Here is a 15,428-nt window from a genome sequence, read left to right on the forward strand (position 1 = left end):
CCCCTGCACACAGACAAGCATGCCCACTAGCTGTGTTATATATGATATCTTTCATCTTACTAGCTATTTTCCCATTACCTTCTACAGTATATCTGACGATGACATTATTATTGATGCTACAGTAAACAGCTAATATATGTGGTAAAAACACATGCACTATAATGAATCAAAATGACATACCTACCCACCAGACTCCCTCTACTCATTCTAATCAGATAATGGGTTTTGTTGGGTTTTTTTCTTGAGTGTACTACAAAAGGAGGAAGTAGCCCTGGAGAAAAACAGTCATAAAAACAAGGGAAAATAAAAGTAAATGTTTAGTTCATTGAGAACAGAAAGGAAGCTCAACTAGAAAATCTGTATCAAATAATATAATTCATTTGGTTCTATATGTAGTCTTCTTAACTTGAAGTTCCCTGAAGCATGGGTGGCAAGTGACACAGACACATACCTTCCAATTAGACTTTTTATTATGACCTAATTCATTAGAGCATAATTAAATTTCTTATTAAATGATTAACCATAAGGTTAGAAGAAAAGGTCATGTTGAATGTTAATTATACATCCTTTAAAGAATTTCAAAGATGTTAACAGCAGTACTCTCATAGACTGTCAGTTGTTGTTAATTAACTCAAACTCTTGGAAGGCAACTGAGCATTCTCTTTAAAAATTCAAAATGCATATATCCTTTTACTAATCAGTACAACGGGGAAGAATTTTTCCTACAATCAATTTGCACAAGTGTGCAAAAATGTGCACAAAAGGATGCCTGGTGCAGTACTGGCAATACCAAACATTGGGAAAAAATTATGCATTCATTAGTGGGGAAATTATGATTGTGGTGCATTCATATGATAGAATGAACACGAGGATACAAAAAGTTCTTCTAGATAGATTATTAAATGAAAAAGAAAATCAAGGTGTAAAAGAATTTGTGCCAGAATAACCTGTATCTGTTTTTAAAAACAAAAGATAAAGATACATGAATGTGTTTGCACGAAAAAAATGCTGCAAAGATACATAAGAACCTTAACAGTGGTTAGCTCTGGGAAATGGGACTGAAGTCAAGAGGACAAGAAGGTGGAGAGGAGTAAACATTTAACTTTTCTTCAGTGATATATATATATATATATATATATATATATATATGTATATATGTATATATGTATATATATATACACACACACACACACACACACTATATGGATAGAGTTTATGTATATATTATGTATATATAATTATTACCATATATGATTTTTAAGTTGAAGGAAAAAAACAAGTTAAAATAAATAAAGGATTATGAAAAAACAGAAATAGTTCAACAGGCATAATGGAGAACAAATTTTATTTATTTTTTTTTTTTGCGATACGCGGGCCTTTCACTGTTGTGGCCTCTCCCATTGCGGAGCACAGGCTCCGGACGCGCAGGCTCAGCGGCCATGGCTCACGGGCCCAGCCACTCCGCGACATGTGGGATCTTCCCGGACCAGGGCACGAACCCATGTCCCCTGCATCGGCAGGCAGACTCTCAACCACTGCGCCACCAGGGAAGCCCGGAGAACAAATTTAAGAGTAGAGAGCTTACATACAGCAGAACCTTCTTACCTGACACTTAGCACTACAGTATTTGGCAACTCGGCATTGAGAGCATCGCATCAGCTTTTCCTTCCTGTTAAAAAATAAAGTTCACATTAGGAAATGAATGAGAATCATATATGGCTGAAGAAAGAAAACGTAAGTCAAGGTATTGACACCAATATGTTCTGCTCACTCTATCTGTATGGTCCATGAGATTTAGATTTTCACAGTGATGAACATCTTCTTTCACCTTCAATGTGAGACATATACCTAATAACTAGTGTTCTTTTTTTTTTTTAATTGTGGTAAGATATATATATAACAAAAAATTTACCACTTTAACTATTTTTAAGTGTATAGCTTCAGTGGCCTTAAGTACATTCACATTGTTGTGTAACAGTCACCACCACTAATGTTCTTTTTAACATAAATTTAATGAAAACACAGAGATTCCCACTTAGGCAAAAAATTTCACTTCATAGAGTTCTTTTTTTCATAGAGTTTTTAATGTCTCCATATGAAATTAAGAATCTAGCTTATCAAAAAAAAAAAAAAAAAAGAATCTAGCCTATCAACTAACTGAAAGTACCCTACACCATTCAAATAGAAAAATTTTACAAGTTTAAATTTATCATGTAGTTTAATTATAATATACTCCTTCTGGGAAATGGTTTTCAATTTCCATTAAATTCAATTACTACTTTCAACTTGCTAAATTGAGATGCACCAAAGTTACGTCCTCCCCAAATCACCTGAGGAAGAAAAAAGCCAAAACAAAGAAAAACTTGGATTATAAAATAAAAACAATAAATCTGATGATGAAATTCACAGTAACAAATATCAGACAGGACTGTAGATACTTTCAAGGCAGCCAAGAGCATTAAAAGTCAAACTATAGTATTAACAACAGTGACAAAACAGGAACAAATCTTTCTAAGCACTTCTGATGTGCCAGGTACTGTTCAAAGTACTGTTCTTTACATCTATTGACTCACACTTAACTTCAGATAGTCCTATAACTAAGCAGTTTTATTATGTCCATTTTAGAGATACTTCAATACATTTTCAAGAGATAAGAAGCAGATGACTAAGGAAACACACCATAAAGTTCAAGTGGCAGGTGACATTGAAACGGTAACAACCGAACCCTGCAGAGAATCAGAACTTGAATATACCAGGTATCTCACCCATAGGAGAGCAGCAGTGAGATATGGAGCTTATAACATGGGGGGAGGTTAAAAGTCTACATAAAGCAAAGTCCAAACACCTCCTACCCCCAAGTGTAGAATTACAGGTGTCAGATACCAACATCCCAGACAACAACCCAAACCCAAGCAACCTGGCCCTAAAGTTATTGCTTTTAACCATCATATTATACTACCACTCTTAGACAAAACTGGATAAAAACAAAATCCACCCATAGACTATTTTTCTTTAATTAATCAATTTTTTAATTTAAATTTTTTTTTTTTTTAATTTTTGGCTGTGCTGGGTCTTCGTTGCTGCATGCGGGCTTTCTCTAGTTGTGGCAAGCGGGGGCTACTCTTCGTTGCAGTGCGGGCTTCTCATTGTGGTGGCTTCTCTTGCTGCAGAGCACGGGCTCTAGGTGCTTGGGCTTCAGTAGTTGTGGCATGCGGGCTCAGCAGGTGTGTCTTGAAGACTCTAGAGCGCAGGCTCAGTAGTTGTGGCACACGGGCTTAGTTGCTCCGTGGCATGTGGGATCCTCCTGGACCAGGGAACGAACCAGTGTCCCCTACATTGGCAGGTGGATTCCTAACCACCGTACCACCAGGGAAGTCCCATCATAGACTATTTATGAGACACACTCCAAATAAAAGGACATACAAAGGTGGAATGAGAAGGATATGCTAGGCAATATTAACATTAATATTAAAATTAATTAAACACTAATAGAAAAAAGCCTGTGTAACTATATCAATATCAGAAAAGGAGACATTAAGGTTAAAAATATTACTAGAGATGAATAAGGTCAATACACAAAGATAAAAGACTCCAATCACTAGGTATTAAGTACCTAGTAACAAATGTTCCCAGTCTAAAAATACATAAAGTAAAAGTAACATCTAAAAAAAATGATCAGTACACAATAAATTAATACAAGTAAGGCCTTAAAAATAATGCCTGGAATATACTAAGTACCATACAAGTATTAGTTATCAAGTCTTTTTCAGGAATTCATAGATCAAGCACATAAAGAATAAGGAGCTCTATAATTTACTTGATCTCATGCAAAACACAGACCCTTGCACCTTTTATATTAATGTGTATTCACATACTCTTTTCAAGCACCCACTGGCCATTTACAAAATATGCCCACACATTAGGCCGCAGAACAAATCTAAAAATCCCAAAGAATCAATATTATACAGATAATTTTCTCCAACCATAAAAGAATTAGATTAGAAATCAGTAAAAAAAAAAAAAAACCCAGTAAAATCTCATATTTACAGAAACTTAAAAGCTTATATAATTCAAGGATCAAAGAGTTGTCATGAAAATTAGAAAATGTATTAGATTAAATAATAAAAAAATCGAAACGTGAGATACAGCTAAAGTAATACTTAAAGGAACATTTATAGCTTTAAATGTTTATGTTGACCGCAGTGGCATAATTTTTTAATCTCCTTAACTTTCCCCATAAAAAAATGACAGAGTAAGTAGGAAACAGGAAAACCTAACCATCACTCCCCACCCTGGAAAATATCTACAACAAACCCAAAAATATTAGCAGGAAAAAGAAAACACACACACATACACACACACACACACACACACACACACACTACTAGCTTCAAGACTTGAATTAAATTAGTATATTTGTGGGAGAAAACAAAGAAGGCAACTTCCAATAGACCTGAAAACAGAAGAAGCCCCAAACTGCCAAAAGATCCCTGGCAGAAAGCCTGTCAAGCCAAACTGAGAACTGCAGCCAAGACTGGGAAAGTATGCTTTCTGCAGGAACACTCCTGAGGATGAGGTCCCTGGGGCTCCCCTGAATCCTGCTTTCCTTAGACCTGGCTCCTCAGATTTCCCCTCATTTCCTTTTTTCTTGTCTAAGTTATTCAGAGGCTATTTCTGTTGCTTGCAAATAAAGATTCCCAAATATACAAAGTGTTTCATCTCCATTTTTAAAAATAATAAGCAGGGCTTCCCTGGTGGCGCGGTGGTTGAGAGTCCGCCTGCCGATGCAAGGGACGCGGGTTCGTGCCCCAGTCCGGGAGGATCCCACATGCCGCGGAGCGGCTGGGCCCGTGAGCCATGGCCACTGAGCCTGTGCGTCCGGAGCCTGTGCTCCGCAACGGGAGAGGCCACAGCAGTGAGAGGCCCGTGTACCACAAAAAGGAAGGAAAAAGAAAAAAATAAATAAACAAATAAAAATAATAAGCAGAATCAAAATACCCAGGAAAATCAGTGATGAAACTGGTAGCAAATATTAAAACTTCGTCTTCTCCCTCCCATAGCTCTCAACCACAGGCTTTAATGAATTTTAACACAGAATTTCAGCAAAATAAATAGCAAGATGATTCAAAGTACTGGGATAATTCAGCTGCCATTTGATGTGTGAAAAAAAATTCCTTAACATGAGTTATTTAAATGTTTGGGGTTACTTTTACATATCAAATAACCAAACAAATAAATTTAAGTTCTCAAGTTTCAAAAAAAAAGGTCAACTGAATCCAAGAGAAAAGTAGTGTGCCTGATTAAAGGAACCACTGAGGCTTTGAAGAGTTACTGCTTTTCCCTGTTGAGTAAGGTTCAGAGTAATAGCCTCCTGGTAAGGTCTCCCTGCAGAGAAAAAATTTGGGTAGCAGTGGGAGAGGAAAATAAGTATTAGAAACATAGCCACCCAGACAGTTCATGAAAACATTCTTTCTCTCTTAAAAAGAAAAATCAACACATCATTTCCAACTGAAAGACAAACCCACATTTTTCTTTAAAAAATCAGAAACGTACATGTCAAATAAAAAACAGAATTAATTAGAAGCCCTAAATAAAAAGGATCACTTATTCTAGGTGGTAGCTCCAGAGGCTAAAACAAGAAATACTGAATGGAAGCGAGAGAGGGACAGATTCTGTCTAAAGGTAAAGAAGATCGTTGTGGCAACAGCAACTGTTCAAAAATCAAAAGAAATGCCCTGAGGAGGTGGAGTTCCAGGTCATTTGACATGTTCAAGGAGAACCTGATAGGTACATTTACAGACATATGTACAGGAAATTCCAGCACTGCAGAGGAGCATGAATTAAATGTTTCCTTCTAATTCCAAAATTATTTGGTTCTGCTTCTCCTGTGTAACAAAAAAATATAAATAAAATTTGAAGATAACAAAATTTGTGCCTATTATTAGGCCAAACATGATAATCTCACAGGAGTAGAGAAGTGAGCAATATACAATTCTCACAGACTCCACAAACATCCTGTTTGCAAAGCGATTATTTCAAGAGTCCATTCAGAACTGGAATTTCTGAATAAAAAGGAATCTAAAGAAACAGGTGAGGAATGTATCAGTAACAGAACCTCTTTTTTCCCCTCCACTTAAGAGACAAATAGTAGCAGTCTACCTCTAAATTACAGAAGATATTAAAATTATTGTATACTAAAATAAATGGAAGTTTTAGGCCCCCATCCCAAAAAAGCAAAAAGGGTTCCCTTATCTCTTGTTCATATAAACTCGGATGTTACTGAACACAATGTCAAATCAGAGAAAATTCTCAGCTTGCTCAGTGCTCCAGATACAGTGATTAACGGAGCATAAGTCCTCTCTTCCAAGTAAAAGTTGGGTCGTAATTAGTTTCTCCAATAGCCTAGGAAACTGAAGTGTGGAAAGGAAATTAAAATAAAGCTAAATTTATTGTTCTGCTGCTATACAAATTAAAAAGTCATACAGTTGACCCTTGAACAACATGGCGCTTAGGGGCACCAACCCTCCATGCAGCTGAAAATCAATGTATAACTTTACAGTTTGGCCCTACATATCTGAGGGTCTGCATCCACGGATTCAACCCAACTCAGATGGTGTTGTACTGTAGTGTGTATTTAATGAAAAAAACTGTGTTTTTTTCACTAAAACATAGTGAAAACTAAAACATAGTGGACCCATGCAGTTCGAACCCGTGTTATTCAAGGGTCAATCGTATATGGATATAGGGGAAACCACTGTCTCTAAGAAATCAAAGAGGAAAGGGGACTAATTGGCTCCCTCAGATCCCAACAACTGGAGTACTATTTAAGGGAACATCTCTCTGTTATCAGAGGTTATCAGAGAGCAAAAGTATCCTACTGTTTAGAAACTCTGCCCTAAAATAATACGGCCAGTTGCCAGGTAGAGAGAAAGAAGTTTTCCTGGAAAGGATATAGAAAATGAACAAATTCTATCCCAAATTTCCCCCAGCCCTGGCACGTACAGAATCCATTTAAAACTTCCTACAGAGGAAAAAAATGCATCTACAACACATTCATAGATAATATACTTATCATACAGGGTTCCTTCCTAGTAACATGCCTCGATCTCCTAGAAGTCTCCCAGTTTGTCTAGCGGTTGAATCTCTCCTTCAACAGCCATCCTCACAATGGAAGGAAACTGGCTCACTGTTGACCAGTCAGATGCAGGCAAAGGCTCAGACACCACAGGGCGACCCTCCCGCTCGCTGAAGCACACTCATCTGGATGGAGCACAGCCCAGCACAATCAGAAGCAACCCCAGAGCCCAGGGTGTGCCTTTGCAGCCTCCTCCTTCAAGGTGAAGATCCCTGCCCAGTGATCTTTTGCACCGTGAATATCTCAAGGACCAGATTTTACTTTGTGGCTGATCAATGAGGAAATTTATTTTGTGGCTGATTTCTTTGGGAAGAAATCTGAGCGGAGAAAAAGACCAGAGCGCATTGAGTAAAGCCTGTACCACTTATAGGTGCTAAGGAAAAAGTGTTGACTTATGGGATGTCTGATTTAGTACCCCAGGCCTTATACAAGTTTTAAGAAAATTCCCTGAGTAGAATTCCTATGAAAGTATTTTTTCACATAATTAAGACCCAAGATGCTCTATGGAGTATGAGAAATACTGAATGTCATGATGGGCAAGCTCTTAAAAATAAAGAATAAAAACTCTCCATTTGTTCTTAAATGGAGAAAGCCAAAATACCTAAGTGAAAGAAGTCTAAATACAATTTTTTAAACAAAAATACCACAGAAATATTTATTTACAGAATTTTTAGGTTTGTTAATATCTTTAAAACCTCAGAATCCTGATTCATTAGAAATGTTAATGTCATGTAACCAAGTACTTGGCTATATTTCCCCCTGGAAATTTCTGAAGCAAAAGAAGTTCTACATTATGAAAAAGAGATTATCCCAAATAGAATCATGTTATTCTATTCAAGGGTAGTGCAACACGTACTCTGGCCAAATAAAATACACTGGAAAATGCTAAAGAACTCCTTTAGGCATAAATATTCATAATAATATATTAAAGGGATCCTCCATTTTTGTTTGGAGATGGTAACTGTGTGGGTTTGGGCCCAAAGGCCTTTTTAAAAATTAAAGAGATTCATATCCACCATCCACCTAACTATCAAATGGTTTTTCATACAAAGCAGCAGATGTGATCAAAATAATATATAATAGATTCATAACACAGGAATATAGAAAGAATTGGTTTGGACTCCTTTTTCTATATTCCCTATCACTTTATTCCCTATTTCTAATATTTAAAGTACAAAACAAGAAAATGCAATGGATAATATTTCAGGGAAAATGAATCTGTGATTCACAGGCACCATAACTTCATGGGAGAAGCACAAGTAATTTAAACCCGCATTAGCACTTAGAGAAAAGCACAGCAAAGTATTTGAGCCAAGTTAGTCAAGAGAGGCAGACCCTCTTACTCGGGGACTTCCCTTTTTCACTGTTCTTGGTCTCTTAAAGCTTCTATACTGGCGGAGACTATGCTACCTGATGAACACAAACTCCAGTAGTTAAATCAACAAGTGTTCAGTGACTGGCCACCGTGTAAGGTGTAAGGTCCTGGGTGGGTGGGTGTGAGGAGGGTGTTACAGTCACTGTTTCTAGGAGCTCATGGTAAAGGAGGACAGATCAACACATACCACTTGCAGAATGAGCTACAATACAAAACCGTGTTCTGAAAAGCGGCACAGTCTACAGGGCCCTAGTTCAGAAGAAGGAAAAGTCACTTTCTGACAGGTAAAGAGTGAATTGGAGAGGGTGTTATAAGGGAAAAGGAAGGCACCGTACCTAGGAGGGAAAATATTTTACCAGTTTAGAGTTCAAAATCTGTAGTCCAAGTGCTATAGTCTGAATGTTTGTGTCCCCCTGCCCTAAATTCATGAGTTGAAATCCTAACCCCCAAAGATATTAGGAGGTGGGACCTTTGGGGGGTGCTCAGGTCTTGACGGTTGAACCTTCATTAATGAGATTAGTGTTTTTATAAAAGAGACCCCACAGAGATCCCTTACCCCTTCTACCACAAGAGGACAAAGTGAGAAGGTACCAGCTATGAATTAGGAAGAGGGCCCTTATCAGAATGTGACCAGGCTAGCTGCTCGATACTGGGCTATCCAGCTTCCAGAAGTGTGAGAAATAAACTTAGGTTGTTTATAAGCTACACAGTCTGTGACATTTTATTACAGCAGCCTGAAAGGACTGAGACACCAAGTCCACTCCCTACTAGCAATGTAATCTTGTAACCTCTCTTAGCCTCAATTTCCTCCTCTGTAAAGTGAGAATAAGTGACTACTCATAAAACTGTTGGGTAGACTATATGAGGTAATCTACATAAAGTGGCTGCTAATAGAGCATCTAAGCATAGAGTTAAAACTGAGGATGCTAAGTATATTTTCAAAGTGCTCAAGATAATGTTGCCTATTTCTGTGCCATATCTGAAAATCCCACACCTCTTCCATGGTTGCTAAAAAAGCAAAATCCACATGTGCCACAAATCTGGTCATCTCCTTGCAAGCACACAGTAAATTCACCACTTTTTTCTTTTTTTTTTTTGAAATCCACATGTTCCCATAATACTTGGCTCTAATTTCAAAATTTGACTAGCATCGTTAAGTGTTTCACTGCTCAATCACGTTCACTAAAGTTTGTATTACTACTATTTTTAATTTGATCAGAATGATTAACTTCAAAGTGGTCTGATTCAAGAAGCTAAAAACATTTTATGAAAGTTTCATCTGTGGAAATTAAAATCAGAGAAGGCTGTTACATCCTCAGTAATATTAAAAGGTAATTACAACTCCTAATATTCTGCTTGCTTTATGTAAAATAATGTTTATTACAAGTTGAGAAAATTAACATTTTTACAAGAGTACAGATTTAAACTCTCCTCATTATATGATACTTCTCTACAAAATTGGTTATTGTGTGCTGTGGGTCACTCTAACAGCTAAGAATTGAAAACTGGTGACTTAAAGGTGTTTCTTAGGCAAAGCACACATAAGTAGACTGAAGAAAGCTGTGACCAAAACGAATTGCTGAAGAGGGATTGTTTTCTAGTGACAACATCTTTGTTTCTAAATAGGAAACCTCTTTAGCCTAGTCGAGTAATACAACTCTGATAAGTCTAAGAGATATATTCGTTTTCCCTAAGTCTTCTTGAAATTTTTTTTAAGTGACGAAGAAGAAAAAAACCTGACTTTGCCTAAAGACTGAAATCAGATACCCTTTAAATATGTTAAGTATTGCTATTATAAATATCACACAGCATACACATAAAAATAAAAGTACCATGGGTAAAATATCAAAGAAGGTACAAGAAAATCTGGTCAACATTTTCATTAATATACTAAAACCTAAGCCTTCAAAATGGCAAAAGCTGCTCACCTTGGTTTCAAATGCAGGGTATACTTTATCACCATGAATGAATTATCTATCATGCTACCTCTAATTAGAAAATGAGGTTATCAGCAGCATGTTTCCATTTTAACTTGAACAGTGAGAAATCCAAAAGTCAAAATCACTATCTAACTATATTTATCTGTTCATTTCAGAGGCCTGGAAGCCATTTTCTCCTGGCTGCTTAAAACTTTGCTCTTCTATTTTATAATTAAGTATATTACTTCGTTTAACCTTTAACTATAAATTTCCTCAAGTCCTCCTGGAAGTAAGCATTAATGAAATCTCAAATAACTCATTCTCAACTTTGGAGAATAAAATGGCACTTTAAGTTTATAAAGAAACACTGTGCTGACCTAATCCCAAAATAAAGAAACCTTAAAAGATGAGTCCTTAGGAGACACAGAATTAAATGTTTCACCTGCCAATGCGTTATAATTAATTGTAAATTCTTAATGATTTTTTTTTAAGGAGAATGATCATCAGCTGATAGCCGCTGAATGAGAGTTAACAGGGGTCGTGCAAGGGTTTTCATGCCTGTGTTGTCCTCCTACAGCGAACAGGTACTATGGCCGATATAAAGTTCTCCCACGGCCCCCCAATGTTACCCTCACATACTCTACTTATCAAACCCCCTTATGAGTTTGATAATATATTGTGATGAAATGCAGACATCACCCCAAAAACCTTATGACAAGTCATTTGCAACTTAGTATGAATTACCTTAATCAGATAATCGCATTATTCTTCTCTAGACCCTTAGCTGTGATTTCTGGCAATAGACATTTTGCTTAGAGTAGGTATAGAAAGGGAGGAGAACTACCAGAGTGTTCGACATCTAAAAGACCTAGGGAGAAAAGATATCAGAAACCATGACAATGCACCAAAATGGAAATTAGAAATGTACAAGAAGACAATTTCATTTGCCCTGAAATGTGGACTCCAGCTCAGTATGCAGACAAGTATGGAATAGAGAAGGTAAGCTGAGCAGAAAAAGTTCTAGGAGAACCATACTTTAAACCTGGCTGCTTCATTTATTGCTCTGCAACTGATAGTAATAAATATACTTCTCTGTCCCTAAAGTTGTAAGTTATTCTAAGTCTATTATAATAATAACAATAATAATGGCTACACCTAGAATGTTGAATGGATTTTTCATACTACATATACTTTGTGAAATTAAGTTCTTGTAATGTGTGAAAAAAAGGTGAAAAGAAATAGACCAAATTGTTGAAACTTTTCTTTGAGTGATATGAATTGGGGTGATTTTCCCTCTTTTTTCTCTTTTCCAATTTTATATAATAATATTTTACTTCCATAATCAAATAAACATCAACTTTAATGAAAAAGCAATATGTACTATTTAACGGCTTTAAATTGCTCTTGGTCTAAGGCAGGACACAGACAGAAAGATCAACAATTTATTCCAATGTTTGGAATAGTAAGCGCAAATGTATGCTTTGTTTACACAAAATTTAAATGAAATTATACTTTATTAATTGAATTTATTTTTAACTGGCATTTGCTACAAATGTAGTGTTAAAAAGTAAAATTGTTTTACTCTTTGATAATATATGAGAACCTGATAATTTAAAATAATGATATCTATCATCATACTATATTTAAAAACTAATATTTCTAGATTTAACATCTTCCAAAATATAAAAAGCAATCATTTCAGAAAAGGAACAATATGAAAAGAAAGAAAAAGTTTTACCACATGAAACTTGGGCTACTTAGCCTCTTTCTGAATACAAGTTTCAACTTCAACTGATGCTTCATTTTTTATTATTCTCTCTGACTTATTTAACTTGAAGTTAATCCATATAAAGTAAAATTTCTTTATTCTCTTACATTAACTTTCACTTTGATTTGGAGTTGGCCAGTCAAAACACCACGTTTTTTTAAAAATTCAGATGCAAATGGAAAATCTTTGAGATACGAGAGAAATCAAAGGCTGTTTCCAAAAATGACCCCGTCATTCATTCACCAATTCATTCTTCAACAAAAAACTGCCAAGTCCCTTCCAATTGCCAAGCACCTGATTAGGCACATGGCAGGCACTGTCCATTGCTTACCCAACAACCACTTCACTCTTCCCTGGCAAGGGTACTGTGATTTGTTGAAATAGCAGAGATCTCTGGATTTCAGGAAGTGTAGGTTGCCGACTCCAGGGGGATAAATCATCACTGGTCTAAACTAGTAAAAAGCTCATGCCCCATGGCTACTGGTTGTTCTAATAGCAGACCCTGTTACCCAGTTCTGGCAAATGACTTGTAAAGAGATACAGCTGACCCTCATTATTTATGGGTTGTTTATTTGAAAATCTGCCTACTCACTAAAATTTATTTGTAATTCCAAATCAATACTTGCACCATTTTTGCAGTCATTCGTGGATATGTGTGGAGAGGCAAAAAAATTTGAGTTACCCAATGCACATGTTCCCAGCTGAGATCAAATGAAGTGACATTCTGCTTTCTTATTTCAGCTCTCATACTGTAAACGAGAACCCTTTTCAAGGTCTATCTAGTGCCACACTTTACTCATTTTTGTGCTTTTCATTGGTGATTTCGCTATTTTAAATGGCCAGCTAGTACAGTGCTGCAGTGCTATCTAGTGTCCTAAGCACAAGAAAGCTGTGATGTGTGTTACCCAGGAAATATGTGCGTCAGATAAGCTTCATTCAGGCGTGAGTTATAGTGCTGTTGGCCATGAGTTCAACGTTAATGAATCAACAATATGTATTAAATAAGGTATCTATAAATAGAAACACACACAAAACAAGGTTATGTATTGACTGGCTGATTAAAATGTGCCCAGAGGCTTATAGGAACCTAACTTTGTATATCCCCTAGGAGTGATGGTTCAGTTTTGGCTAATTCAGTGTTTGTGGTGAATAGCAAGAATCAACTATATTTCTAATGAGAGACACTTTGTCCATTTCAACTTTCTTTGCACAAGAGGCAACAAGAGAACAAATACCATCAGACAGAAAGACCCCGATAACATCCAATAGCCAGCAGCTACCAACCTCCAGCTTTTGGATGGGAAAAATAAGTTCCTATTTGTTTAAGCCATTACAGTGGAAATGTATATATAAAGACATAATAAAATGATGCTTCCATTTCAATAAACACACAGTATACTACTCCTGAAATAAAACAATAAACATGTTCTACATTCCGAAAAACCAAGTCCTATAAATGCTGCTTACTGTGCATTCTAGTCAAATAGAGTAGCTTATGTAGCACTTTTATTTCTACCTTTTGAGGGTAAGGTCAACAAACCTGCAATATTATGAACTAATATTTAATTCTTAATAAACTTTGCACTTATTTTTATCATGTACTTACTTAGAAAAATACATTCTCAAAAATCATTTTATTTGACATATAAGGTAAGGAACATCTGACAAATATATACTGTCTGATTAATATATAATTATGTATGAATGTGTGTGTATGTATGTGTATATATAAAGATATATCACAATTTATTTTGCCATTCCACATTGAAAGAATTGGCATCGTGTCCATATTGATGGACGTTTGGGTCAATTATTTTACGCTTAGAAAACAATGTTACCTGCATTGTACACATATACAATGATTTTCAAAACTATTAGGTCTCAATCTGGACTTAACATATACATACTACTATATATAAAATAGATAATCAACAAAGACTTACTGTATAGCACAGGAAACTCTACTTGATAATCTGTAATAACCAATATGGGAAAAGAATCTAAAAAGAATGGATATATGCATATGTATAACTGAATCACTTTGCTGTACACCTGAAACTAACACAACATTGTAGATCAACTACACTCCAATAGAAAATAAATATTAAATTTAAAAAAATTATTGATGGGGCTTCCCTGGTGGCGCAGTGGTTGACAGTCCGCCTGCTGATGCAGGGGACGCGGGTTCAAGCCCCGGTCTGGGAGGATCCCACATGCCGCAGAGCGGCTGGGCCCGTGAGCCATGGCCGCTGAGCCTGCGCGTCCGGAGCCTGTGCTCCGCAACGGGAGAGGCCACAACAGTGAGAGGCCCACGTACCGCAAAAAAAAAAAAAAAAAAAAAAAAAATTGTTGATGGACTCCAAAGAGGTTTTATTTATGTGGGTTATCTCTATTCATATTTACTATATTAAAGATTAAAATTAAGAAAATTTTAATATATTTATTCATTCATTTAAAATAATAATTCCATTACATGTTGATATAAATAATACATTTTTATGAAAATAACTATATTTTCCAAAATAAAAATAAGTTAGTGAGCAGAGTGGCACTGTTTTACATTTATGCAAATCTCTTAAATATATGGCTTAATAGAATGCAGCTGGATTCTCATTTATGGTTATCATGGAGCTTCTGGAAAACTTCACTGTATACTCATGAGGGAATGAGAGTGAAAAAGGCAAATACTGTCTTAATATTACTATAAAAATAGTTTTCAACTTAGAGGTCCTCTTAAAGTACCTTGGGGAACCCCCAGACATTTCAGGACTCCACTTTGACTTCTGCTGCTTCAGAATACATATTTGTAGAATTGCTGAGTTGTAAGAATGCACATCTTGAAATATTTCACATATTGACAAATGGCTCTCCAAAGTGGTTGTAGGAATTTACACTCCTGCAGCAGCCTAGTGAGAGTTCTCTTAAATCCATATCTTGTCAGCCCTGTTGACAGTCATTTTACTTTCTGCTAGCCTGATGGGTGTGAAACGTTATCTCACTGTGCTTTTACTGGGCATTTTCTTGATAAATAGTCAGAGTTTGAGAATCTTTTCAAGTTCATTCACCATTCATGGTTTCTTTTGTGTGAACTGCCTATTCATATCATTTGCCCATTCTCTGCTGGGTGATCTTTTTTTTTTTTTGCAGTACGCGGGCCTCTCACTGCTGTGGCCTCTCCCGTTGTGGAGCACAGGCTCCGGACGCGCAGGCTCAGCGGCCATGGCTCACAGG

General features: G+C 36.3%; 1 protein-coding gene across 1 annotated transcript in view; it reads right to left on the reverse strand.

The window, feature by feature from the left end:
• SMYD3 (SET and MYND domain containing 3) overlaps nucleotides 1-15,428 on the reverse strand; it is a 718,781-nt gene that overhangs the window by 536,388 nt on the left and 166,965 nt on the right. Inside the window, exon 2 of the mRNA XM_032648645.1 lies at nucleotides 1,606-1,669. Within this exon, the coding sequence (XP_032504536.1) occupies nucleotides 1,606-1,669 (64 nt within the window). The remainder of the gene's footprint in view (nucleotides 1-1,605; nucleotides 1,670-15,428) is intronic.

The sequence above is a fragment of the Phocoena sinus genome, chromosome 1, assembly GCF_008692025.1.
Source record: "Phocoena sinus isolate mPhoSin1 chromosome 1, mPhoSin1.pri, whole genome shotgun sequence".
NCBI classification, from domain to species: Eukaryota; Metazoa; Chordata; class Mammalia; order Artiodactyla; family Phocoenidae; genus Phocoena; species Phocoena sinus.